Source organism: Aphis gossypii, chromosome 1 (genome assembly GCF_020184175.1).
Source record: "Aphis gossypii isolate Hap1 chromosome 1, ASM2018417v2, whole genome shotgun sequence".
Taxonomy (NCBI): domain Eukaryota; kingdom Metazoa; phylum Arthropoda; class Insecta; order Hemiptera; family Aphididae; genus Aphis; species Aphis gossypii.
The window spans coordinates 13,466,607-13,480,274 of NC_065530.1; the positions used below are offsets into that span (position 1 = coordinate 13,466,607).

At 28.9% G+C, this 13,668-nt stretch overlaps 1 protein-coding gene across 1 annotated transcript; it reads right to left on the reverse strand.

Annotated features, from left to right (window-relative positions):
• Window positions 1-1,061: 1,061 nt before the first annotated feature.
• LOC114126774 (uncharacterized) lies at window positions 1,062-3,110 on the reverse strand. The gene is made up of 3 exons (XM_050198047.1): window positions 3,098-3,110; window positions 1,774-2,975; window positions 1,062-1,145 (listed from the first exon to the last, which is right to left on the reverse strand). Exons 1-3 carry the CDS (start codon window positions 3,108-3,110, stop codon window positions 1,062-1,064), a joined length of 1,299 nt encoding a protein of 432 aa, XP_050054004.1.
• Between the last annotated feature and the right edge of the window lie 10,558 nt (window positions 3,111-13,668).

A 13,668-nucleotide genomic window follows, 5' to 3' on the forward strand; every position in this document is an offset into this window, starting at 1 on the left:
TTGATAGGCGTATTATGCTGTGAATTTTCCTTAACCAGTGCCTCGACACTCTGTACATTTTCGTTCTGTATTGCAGTACCTATGTTGATGTTCGAGTTTCCTATATTACGTTCCCCATTCTTCTTGGTTTCACTTGCGCGTGAACGAGTACACATACCGTCGGTATTGTTAGCATTCGGCATTTCCGTAATTATACTTTCACAATTAATAATTAAGCATTCAAATTAACACTGACATTCAAAAAAAAAAAAATTTTTTTTTATATGCGTACGATTCATATCCCACTTCTGAAAAACTGTAAGGAGAGGTCTGTATAAAACGCAATAATCAACCAACAAAAGAAATATTTTCCTTTATAACTTTAATTTTTCTTTATTGAGAGAGAAACGCTCATTGCGACGCGTATCTCGAGACTAACTACAATATAATAATGAAAACATATCTATACGCGGGTCGTCTGGCCGATCGACATACACGCACACACATATACAATACAATTAATTAATAATATATAAATATCGTATCGACCGGTCTAGATACGAGCGACGGTCGATAACGCCGATCACCAGAAAAACCCACGTACATCAAAATATAAAATATAAATCCTACAGTATCAAAATAACTGTTGAGTTCTAATAAATGACATAATCCCATTAAATTTCAGCAGGTGCAAAGTTTTCATCATAGGTCCAACAATCAAAAAATCATATTCAAAGCTCGCCTCGCTCACACACTTAATTTATTTTCATTCAATGACAAACAAATATGAAAACTAACTTTAACTAAGTATACTGATTTTTTACTAGAACTCATCATAATAATAGTTATTTAAAAAAATAGATTGTGACTTTTTAAGAATAATTAGACTATTAGAGCCCGCGTACCTATATTAACTGCTATTTTTTTTATCTTATTTATTGCAACGGGAATCAATTTTAGGAAAACTAGACAGAGACTTAGTTCTGGATCAGTTGAAAAATTGGTATTTCTACATGGATAATATATTATTATTAATTAATAATTATATTTTCATAGAATTTGAATTTTGAGTTCAGTTTGTTTCAGCAGATACCAACGCACACTTTGCATCTGCTATACATAATGTCAGGGGGTGAAAGTGTATCCATTGAAATTAACCTCTGGTTCTAATAAAATGTAATGTAAATTAATTGTTTTATTATAATTATCCAATGACTACATTTAAAAAAAAAAACGTGTTTTTTGAGGGGTAGAGGTGGAAATCTTCTCAAACCAAATATCTATGTATGACACAAGAAAACTGTGGTATCTATTGAAATATATCATCATTTAGATTTTGAAAAAATTCGTCATGGTATTTTTCGTGCATTACCTTATAGGTACAACAAGTAAACACGGGTATATAATATATTATTATACGGTGTGGGATATCGCTGAATTACCCGGCGTTGCCCGAAAAAACTCCTATGAGGTGAAAAACACTCTGGAAGCGTTGTCGAAAAGAAGATTGTCTTTTTAAATGTAAATTATATAATATTTAAATTTGTAGCCACATGTGTAATTATATGGGTGATATTGTTGAGTGCTATATATTTGTTATGCTTAGTCAATTGTTTTTGCTTTTTTTTTATAATTATCCTACTTCATCCGTGTGTATATTTTTTTCATATTTAAAATGTTATGGGTAACATTGTTGTGTGCTAACTATTTTTTTATGCAAAGTTGTTTTCGCATTTTTTATAGTACCTCATTGTATACAATATTTTTGGTTCTTCCTTCGGGAAGCAGTATTACCAGACTATCAGGAGAGCTTACACGTGAAGAGGCTACGTATAAATGGCCATGGGAGAAGCAGTCATTCCTTAAATCCACTCCGGCCACTTTCAAAGACTGTCCTTGAGCTTTATTAATTGTCATGGCAAAACATACCTTTATGGGAAACTGTAGCCGTTTGAATTGAAAGTGGTAGTCAGATGGAATTAAAGGTATTCTTGGTAGAAAAACTGTTTCTCCCCTACCGCAGCCTGTAAAGATAGTTGCTTCAATTACATGTTTATGTAAGGTCTCTACCCGAAGTCGTGTGCCATTACAAAGTTTTGGAGGTATAAGGTTACGCAATAGCGTTATTGGAGCTCCAATTTTTAAACATAGATTGTGAGGTGGAATTCCTGGTGGATTTAAAGTGTGAAGGAACTCTACAGGGTAATTAACTACATCATCTAACTCCACAACAGAGTCTACAGATGAATATTTCGCCATTTCAGTAGGAAGCTGGTCCAATAAGGAGTCGTTGATGCTTGCTGCAGTGTCATTCTTTGGTATAAGAATGGCTCTTTTGTTCAGCCAAGTCAGGTTTTCTGAATGTAAAATATTTAAATTCGGATATATTTGCTCACTCAAACTTTTTAGATCCTTGACGACTGAACACAAATTGTTTGGAATGTTCACTTTCCTATCATCATATTCTTGTAAATCTCCATTTCCTATTTGAAGGAGTAAGTTGGAAAAATCCTCTGCCTCAGGATCGCCTCTAAGGTATACTCTCATGTTGACTCGTAAGGATTTGACTTGGATCTTAGGCCATAGGTAGGATGATTTAAGGCAGGCCCTTACCTCATCCGCACGAGTTCCTCGAGGAACAACAGGTAGTGTTTGCCTGAAGTCCCCAGCCAGTAAGACGGCCATCTCCCCCATTAGGCGATTACTACTCCTGATGTCCTGGAGAGTTCTATCCAATGCTTCTACTCCTCCCTTGTGAGTCATTGTAGCTTCATCCCAAACAATTAACTTGCATTCCTTAAGTACATGTGCTGCATCACTTTGCTTTGAAATGTTGCATAAAGGAGTTTCAGAAAAATTTAAGTTGATAGGAAGTTTAAAAGCAGAGTGAGCGGTCTTTCCACCATCCAACAAAGTAGCTGCTATTCCAGAGGAAGCGACAGAAATCGCTATTTTTTGTGCATTCTTTTGTTTTTTAATACTTAGAAACAGAAGCTCTATTTATATCAGGATTTGTGTTGTTATATCTTTTAACAGCCTTCCTATTAACTTCAGGATTTTTATCTGTATACTTTTTTACGGCTTCTCTATGTTTTTGTGTCTTAATTCTGTCATTTACCCTTGGGCGGCATTTTCTTTTTCTACTTTTTTCATTAATTACTGTAATGATGGCCACATATAGTGGCATCATCATAATCCCTTACACTACATAGTCGCACATATGTTCAGTAAATTATTCACTCGATGGTAAACATATGTGGTCAGACACTGTTATGTCCTTTGACCATTATACAATTTTAATACACCACCGGCTCAAGGAGAAACCCATCGACCATCGGGCACTGGGACACAACGACACTCTCCCTGTGTGCGCCTTTGGTGATGGACATACGTCGAGAGCCAATTCGTGTAAATATAAAATAAATGTTTATTAGTGTATTAATTTAAAAACAATAAACCTATTATCTAATTCAATGTAAATATTGTATCACTTGTGTTTTATTTTAATTGATATTATATTTGAGTGAGTTAACATCATACCTATCCACTTTTCCTACACTGGCTGCATTCAATTGCTGTCAAGTCTACAGTCAAGCTAAGGTAAGATAATTCATTATATAATAAAACTCCTTGTAATGCATGTATCTGTATGTGTGTACAGATATATGCATGAGAGGGTAGTAAACTATTTTTGATTTACTACATTACTATAAAACTGTTGTCTGATGGCAACTGTTGGCATTCAGATTTTGCATGTGGTTTGGCAGTACTGTCTGAGACAAATGAAGTACAGACGGTAAGTACATTTGAAGGAGTAGTAGGGGCATATAGAGGAATAAGTGGTTCAAAATGTGCGTTCGTCATAGGACCATTACACTTAAAACGAAATATTAACTTTTCTTCCAAGTACTCGTCCGGCTGTAAAATAACATCGCCATCTCTGTATATCACTAAATGGTACGAGTATATTTCAGAAGCAGCGTGAATTTCACAAGGGGTGGCATAAGTGGTAGGAAGGGACATGTGAGCATGATATTCATTAATATTTCTGTAAATATTACTACACGGCATCATGCTGTACAGTTCAAACCGTTGCCAATTGTTACAAACGTATTGTACGACACTTGACCGTAAATTATGCGCATGAGAGACGGTGCTATAAATAAATAGTCTACTAATAAATAGAATTTGTATGTGTATTGGTTTATGTTATTGTTTATTTTATTGTTCATTATAATAAAATAGGAGTATTGGTGTACGCGCGATGCATGAGATTATTTTTATCGATAAACTTCTGGGAACAATAACAATTATTCTAGATGACGAACAAAAAGGATAGGTTGCAGGTAGCTGGAAACCCGCGGGCCGCCGTGCCACACAATACGTATTGGCGGTGAATAATTATAATTGTTAATTACTCCACTAAAACGCAACATTTTTGAAAATCCTTTCTTATTGCACGGTGAAAATATGAGAAGAACCCCTATTCTAAATTTCAAGTCTGTACGTTGAGTAGTTTTTGAGATACAGTGATCAGTGAGTGAGTGGTATTTGGATTTTATAAGTATAGATTATTATACGGTGTGGGATATCGCAAACAGCGATGATGGCCACGGCAAACTAGAAATACCTGCAGCTGCGAGCCAAAAAAAAAAAAAAATCTGTTTTTATTTTAAGAAAACTATAATTGTGTTGTTTGTTTTATTTATGTGATACAGCGATCGGTTGGCGTGGCTTTAAAATTAAAATAATAAGTTCAAGCAATACCTACACTTAAATATTACCTATCAAGCTATCCACAATAGAAATACGAATAAAACACCTCTTAAGGATCTACAATAAGATTAAAGTAGTACAAGCTATAAAGTATAAGGTAAGTACTAAGTATGGACAACAAATTAATATGTAGGCAAAAAAAAATATTGATGAATACAGCAGTTTACTGTGCTATAATACTGTAGTAGTATATGATAAGAACACTGGAAATTTAAATCTAGGAATATAATAATAATAATATAATAATATAATAATAGGACGTAACCGTGACAATATATTATGAATATACAATATACATAATAATATTATATCGATATGAATTTTCACTCTATAATACGAATCCATGAAAATAAAAAAATCACTAGTGCGTTGTAGGAAGGTCGATATTGTATTTGCTTGCGTTTTAAGAAAATTGTTACTAAGTTTTTTAAACGTCCAAATAGCCTTAAGTTGTAGATGAAAAAGGGAATGGGTAGGCATTAGTGACCATGGGACGTGTGAAAAATCGGGTTGAAGATTTTGTGGGACTGTACGCAAAAGTCCTCGTACTCGTCCCCGCCCTGCATCTATAGTGTCCGTCCGGAAGGCAATCGAAATGTTCCGCCGCCGCATTCTTGGCTCTCGTCGCGGAAGCTAACAATAGATCTTTACGTCGACGGCGGCCTAAATCTCCGGCATACAACAGGACGCAGCCATATACTGTATTTTTCCTAAATATTGTTGTCTGCATAATAATTTATACATATTGCTTGGCGAGTGCATATTATTATAGTATTATTATAACCTACCTAATATTATAAAACAACGGTGTTCGAACTTAAGTAGATACTAAAAGTACATTTTTAACACTAAATTTAAAGCATTAATTCACATGCACTTCGCTATAACTGCTAATCGTCGTTTAAGGGCAGTTTCGTTTTTACAGTTTTTATTTCGTCTGCCAAAACCGTACCGTGCGGACAATAACATACACATAGGTTATCGCACTGCAGTGATAGGTATATGACTGAAATCTAGAATAAACATATAGTAATGCATTAGCATATTTTATCATATTATTATAATATTAACATCATAAATTGTGGGCGTCCTCATGATATGAAAGATACAGTTGTAATCAAGAGATAATCGGTCTTAAAAAATAATTTATGTACACATTTATATAAAAAAAGTTGTAAACCTAACCTCATTTTTGTGTTTATTGGTTAAAGTGGGACGTGGGTATACTATTTAAGCCAGTTTTAATAATAATAATAATATAACGATGACACAGTTTTTTTGACAAGGTTGACACGATTTTGCCCCACCATGTGTAACATATTTATAAATATGTAATAAATATTTCGGGATATTTTCTCATTATTACAAGTCAACATTTCGATTGTAATATTTGTCAGTTTGTCACGGTTCGCCTAATAGTTCGTACGCGGCTGTTCGTTGTAGTTATTTCTTAGAACATTAGAACCCTTAGAACTTACAGGAATCCAAATAACGAACCCACTATACTTTTGTATATATTTTAATATGTTTTTTTTACAAAACGTTAATCATTTAAAAACCATAATCTAAGAAATTTAATCTAAATCTGTCATTTTTTAAATTTTGATCTGCTGTCTTTAGCTTTTAAATTGTTTGATATCATAAAATTTCTAATTGGTAATAATTACTAATTATTATAGTCTATAATATTGTACTATGGGAGGTCCCGGAGGTATACAGTTAGTTTATATTATGTAATAATATAATATTTAAGTAAACCTAACTATCGAAGAACGAATAAGCATATTATTGATGGTCGCGGGCGAGTAGGCGATAGAAGGGTACCTAAACCAAAAATTGAAAAAATTGAGTTTTGCACAGTTAGAATTGTTTAAACTGTCAGTTTTTTTTTTTAAAATACCAACGAATTTTTGATTTTTGTCTTACAATTGTACATATTACTGCAAATCAAAAGTTTTTTGTTCGACACGGTTTGTGATGCATATAGTGTCCTTATTTACTTTGATCAAGTAGATTGTTTTTTTTTATCTAGGACAGAGAGACACTATGTTTGTATATCAACTGTACCGGCATAAGTGCCTAATAATCCTATATAATTAAAAATATAATATGTACCTGTATATGATGAATATTATGTATTATGACTTGTATTAATGGCGTAATGCATCACACTACATCATATATCGTAATATTCCATATATGCCGAGCGTGGCGCACTATATAATTGTCAGCGTACCGGTCGTTGCCAATAACGCGGACGTTTAAAAATAAACGGGCGCGAAAAACCGTGTCAACTGTGATCGTGTTACCGGGTAATGCGTGTATATTATAATACGACCGTCCACCGACGCTCGATCGTGAAAATGTCAATGGGTCAGACCTATATACAAAATAATATTATTAGAAGACGCATTGTGTGATGTATGTATACCTATAACTATAAAACTTCGGGTGATTGGGCGCAATAATAATATTACATTATATTAGTAGGTACGTTGTTATTATCTCTATCGAAACACCATAGTGGTGACCGTCGTCGACGATGGTAATGACAGCCTAAAATCATGTTTGCATTTATAACATAATTTCCACTTATTTCAATACATCATTATGTATTTGGATAACAAATAGTTGAGCAATAACTTTTTTTTATGTATGGGAAGTCGTTCAGTTTTAATGATATTAGTTATTCACTAATTATTACTTATTAGGTACACGACGGCTTTTAAAAATATGATCTTATCAACTGAAATAAATAATACACACGTATGATAATCATAGAGTAAAAGTCAATTGAGTGATAAAAAGTTTAAAATATTACAATCGAAATAATTGAATTTCAATGCAGAGAATGATTGTGAACAGTTAACATTTGGCGTAATGGCTAGTTATTAATTATTATGGAAAAATTAGTGTAAATCCTCCACTAGCCCCACTACATAAAGCAGTGGCTCTCAATATTTTTAAAATCACAGAACATATTTTTTTAAGATTTTTTGCGAATGATTACCAAGTATTAAAATAGTAAACTTAATATATTATAATATATATTATGAATTGCTTAATCTATCTTAAACAAAGCATACATAACAGTTTATATTTATCACTCAATAGAAAATAATATAATTGTATTATAGTACTTTTAATTTTTCACTGATTTTCAAATTTACAACACTTTATCTAAGTTGACAGAACATCCATGTTCCGCGAAACATCGGTTAAAACTATATACCTTAAATCTTTAACTATTATTATTTAATAGACCACTAATCTAATATTCACTTATAGGTTATAATCCTTGATCTACTTGTATGTTCACACCTGTGTCTATTAAAATGTTGCAGTGCTTGAATTTGTGTTATTTAATTATAGTACCTATATACATGTACAGGGGGGGTATATTGTATAATATAATATATATAATTGTGATTTATCAAGTATGATAATATAAAATAATATTAAAACTTATAAGTATATTATGTATATATGCATAGTATTACGAGGATATTTTTTTTCAATGTTTGGATGTTATTATATAAGTAGGAATATATATAATAATCGTTTAAACAACACCATTTTCAAGTCAATTTTAAATTTAAATTTGAATTGTGGGCAATGATAGGTGTTATACTGCCTACTATTTCTCATCACATCGTTAACAACAACATGACTAAAAGTGTTTTAGTTGACAATTAAAAATTATTTTACATTTAAAAAAAGACTGCTTTTGAAATATATTCTCGTTAATATAGTATATTGTATATAAACATTATCATATTATCACGTATAGGATGATACTTTTAAAACGATGTTCATGATTTAAATTTAATTTTTCTCAGAAACTAAAAATTACACTTATAAAGTATAATTTATCAGTTACAAGTAGTTTAATATAGGTAATGATAAGTTCGTTTTAAAAGCTCTAGATAAATATAAAAAAAAATGCCTATCTAAATCTAGATAAAAATAAATGCTGCTTAACTTTTTAATTAAATTTATAGATAAGCATTTATTTTATTTTAATTATATGTCAAACAAGTTCATAAATATTAAATACTGTACCAGATATGATAGGTGCATAATTATATATTATTATATTACATGGATTTAAAATCGGACATAATGTTACTACCTACTTAATTTATAAACTATAATCATATACATTAAATATTCCAATATTTATAGTTATTATATTAATTTATTACTGTGATTTAAAAAATTGATTTTGATGCTTACCACACAATTATTTGTTTGAAACTGTTTTTAAACTTTAACCCAAAAAGTAATCATGAGCTCAAATCTTGAAAATACCATTAGAATTTGTGTTACTATATAAAATTTGTTTATTAATAGCCTATATTATAGGATTAAAAAAAAATAAACCTATTTTATTCGTGTAAGTATATACAACTTAGAGGCTTCATAATTGTTAAAATTAGAATTTTATTACATTCACTTACTTCTATATCAACGCGAAAGGTGTGCAGGAAGTGTATCATTAAGATTTTTTCAAGTTTTTGGTATTATGATATAACATAACTTAAAAATAATCTAACCTAATCTGTATTAATATTATGTTCAAATTGTATATTTTAAGATCGGATATATAATAGTTATTTATAATATAAATACATATATTTATACCATTAAATTGTATCAAAATAAATTGATCTAGCCTAGCTAGGTAATTTAACTATTCATCTTAGATAATGACTCTGATAACTTATTTTCATTGTATCTGTGTAATATAAAAGGCAAAAATATATGGTATATTTTCGTTTATTTATTGAAATAATTTTCAAGCGTCAACGTAATCTTTAACTTTCAAGTTCTCAAAGAAAATATTTTTATGGAGGAATACACTGTATAGGTTTACTTAGTTGTATAATTAGATACTACTACCTATTGAAGAATAATTTAATAATTTATTAGATCTATCCATTATTTTCTGTTTCGTCAGTCTTCAGAAACCAACTAATTTTAATTAATACGTAACAAGTTTGATATTAAATAAATACTCAGCTGTTTAGTTTCCAAAATGAAATATAAAAAAATAAAAAATATTATTTGAAATGTATAGGTACTCTGGTACTAGTTTGAAACATTAAAAAAAGACACCCTGTGTTAAATAGCAGATGAAAGAATGTTATTAAAAGAGAGAAAGTGTTGGCAAAATTGCAAAAATTGACTAAAAATGTAAATTGTATGAGCCAAATTATAGAAATTTATGATATGCGATAGTAGGACTTCAGGCCAAAATTCCACACTTGTCCTTATCCTGGAAATGTTTGATTCAATTGGAGTAAAAAGTAAAATAAAATATTATATTATATCATAAATATGAGTGGGTATTTCATAATTTATTATAATATGTAGTTAAAACTGCATTAAAAATTGTTAAACATAACCCAACCAATCCTAAAACAATTTTTAATTTCAAAATATTTTCATTTATGTCACTCAGATGTGTAATAAATTCGTGAAACGTAATTTATTAAATTTTGATTTTGTTATTAACTTACAAAGGTAATTTAATTTCTAGTTTTATATGCATTCCGTCATATATTTATCATAATAACGATTCCAATAACCATATAGTTGAGATCTTTTTAAAATGTCAAGTTCTTCTAAGAATTACTTAATTGGCGTAACGTTTATAAATAAACACAAGTATTTGACATTTTAAGCGTTTGAGGTAACCAAAAAAAGGAACCATTCTAATACCATCAATGGCGCCCCTATTCAACATGGGTAGACAATTTATATAAATTTTAGGGATACTAAGATTGTATATTTATTGTAGCCAAAATTACCAAATTAAAAAAAAACTAAATTCTTTTAATCTTAATGCCTTAAAGATTTGGATCACTTGTCTGTCTAAATTATTATACAATAAAATATGTAGTACAATTTTTCCAGTGTAATAAAACAATTATTATTTTTAAATTAATTATTATTGTAACTAAAAAGTAGTTTAATAAGTAAATTAATTTACTTTAGAATCTAAAGTAAAAAACTACGTGTAGTGTTAAGTTCAGTTAGGTTTCAAACGGTCGATAACAAGATTACTTCACTATTTTTTTAATTCCTAAAAAGTAAAGACCAGTAATTAATTGTGTCAGATCGGTTTCAAATAAATAGTAAGAAAGGTATTATTTTAAGTTGAAATCAATCGGCAATTAGAAATAAATAATGAATATACACTAAAACATTTTGTTAAAATTAAGACACACTTCTCACACCATCAGATACACTCCTACCTACATCCTGGTGGAACAGACATATATTTTATATTATAATTACAATTTTGCGACTTTATCACATTTGATTCATTTGCCTGGCTTAATGTGGCTTATATTAATCACTTATTTTACTAAGATAATTCTTAGTTTATAATTTATGGTTTATAAAATATTTTAAAATGACTGTCTACTATAGACTCTATGTGTATACTGTATAGTATATAATACCTATAAATTATATATTGTACTTAATTGATTAAAATTGAAATTATACTATCTAGTTATTTATCTTTTCTTTTTTTTTTTTGGCATTCTCCACGATTGCATTTTTAGATCCAAATTGAGTGTTTTTTACAAAAAAAGTGGTCATTATTACAATATTACTTAATTGTTATTTAAAAAATCTTTGAAGTTTTATTTTTTGAGCTCACATTAAATGTCGATATAGAATTATATTTACCTATTGAACTATTTTACTATTAGAGAATGCTTTAAGTGATCTTAGTATTCTATTGAGCAGGGGTAGTCAACATTAACGGGTTCTTGAGCCACATGGTCAAACACAATGATGTAAAGAGTTAAAATGTTTAAATACAATTTAAATAATTTGAAACATTTTTACAAATATTTACAAAAAAATTTAAACTCATAGTTATAATAATAAATAAATTTTGATTTCATAAAACAAGACACAAACCACATCTGACTATGACGAGAGCTACATGCCGCTCGCGTGCCGACAGTTGACCATTCTCGCTATAAAGAGTTACAACTTTGATTATTTCATGGAGCTCATTTGAGAGTAAAGGCCTAAGAGTCAATTTATTATTTGATTTATTTTGAAAGTAGATGAAATTATCATTTTGTTAACCAGTCTATCATACTGTTCATACTGATATTAGTAATATAGTAGCTGAGATAGTAGAGGATCTTACTATATAAAAAAAAAAATATTAAATTTAATAATATTAATAATTTATTAGTATCATGGCCATTTATTGTTATTAAAAATAATTATTACTATTAAAATAATTGATTTTTTCGTTGATACATCTGTGTATTTAAATTATTTTAAATTGTGAAAATGAATGATAAAAATAAAGAAACACGTTTTTTTTTTGTGGTTACACAATATTATTGTATTAAAATAACACCTGTACAATGACAATAGATAAAACCTAAATAATAAAATTCCTTTAAAAATAATGAACGCCTGTCTCCGCTCAGAATTGTTTTTGTGTGCAATTATTTATCATTGAGTTCAAATTTGACACATCCATTACTGTAACTCACACAATAATGTTCGAAACATGCTCAAAACTTACTAATTATTATTCAGCAGAAATACTTTCCCGGTATTTTTTTTCTAATTTTAAAATAATTTTGACTTTATAAACATTAAAAATTGTATATTCGTTTATAACCACTTAATTGATATTCGCACTCTTAAAACGGTAAACAACTGTTAGTATAGGCACATATTTTATATAATATAGGTACTGTATATATATAACTTTATATTAAATATTTAAATTATGTTTATTCGGAAAGTTGTTTATTGTTTATATCTATGTCTTGTAAAACGGAGATTTTTTTTATCATTTAAAAAAAAACTTTAATGAATTGTTGTAGGAAAAAAGCAGATAAACATATCAGTGAATAGTATATCATTAGTACTAAAAGTATGCTATACTATAAAGATAAAATGTCTACTTTTTTTGAATCTCGATATTCGATCGAGACCGCAGGAGGACTAGACTCGATTTAAATTTAAAATTAAATACTCGTATATTTGTAAACACTGCAGCAGTTTACCCATTTGTTTCAATTGGTGATCCTATATTTTTTATATTTATCCTATATAAATTATAATAACGAGTATAAAAACGAGAATCTTTTTGCGATTTTTATAACCTATTTATTAGCTATTTGTTTAATATATTAAAAAAAAATAACTAACTAACTATATGAAGGTGAAGTATACATGGGAATTCTTTAATTGCTAAGCTGCAAATTCTTAATGAATATTTAATGACATTTTTACATAATTTAATATCATGACAACATTACGTTTAATATATATACATATCACATATATTATTTTTTATCATTATAAATTTTAAGGTTTCTTGTTTTTTAAATAACACAGATTTTATATTATGAAAAAAATAAATAGTATTACACTATTTAAATTTATTATTTTTGTATTTTATTGGTATTTAATTAAGAATGAACAATTTTTAACAATATTATCTGTGATATTTATTTACATTTTACTTAAGCATAAAAATAATTTATTTTTGTTTTAATGTTAGTGTAAAATCTTAATTTTTAATTCTTAACGGAGCGATTCGTGCATTGATTTTACAATTATATAATTTTTTTGTATACACAATAATAGTTCATAAAGTACTATGCTTCGGTTTTATTATATTATTATAGGTCTGTTAAATTTGAATTCAATGAAAGGTATATCATTGTATATGAAAAATAATTCTAAACGGAAACTATCTAAACCAGCCTATGTTGCCATGTAATAACAATTTTTGATATACGACCCTATTGAAATCATTTGTTTTACTTTTAATATTATAGTAGGTTAATAAAATTTTTTTACCGAAATTATTATGTGTTAATTACCTGTATTATATAAGTACTTAATTATAATAAT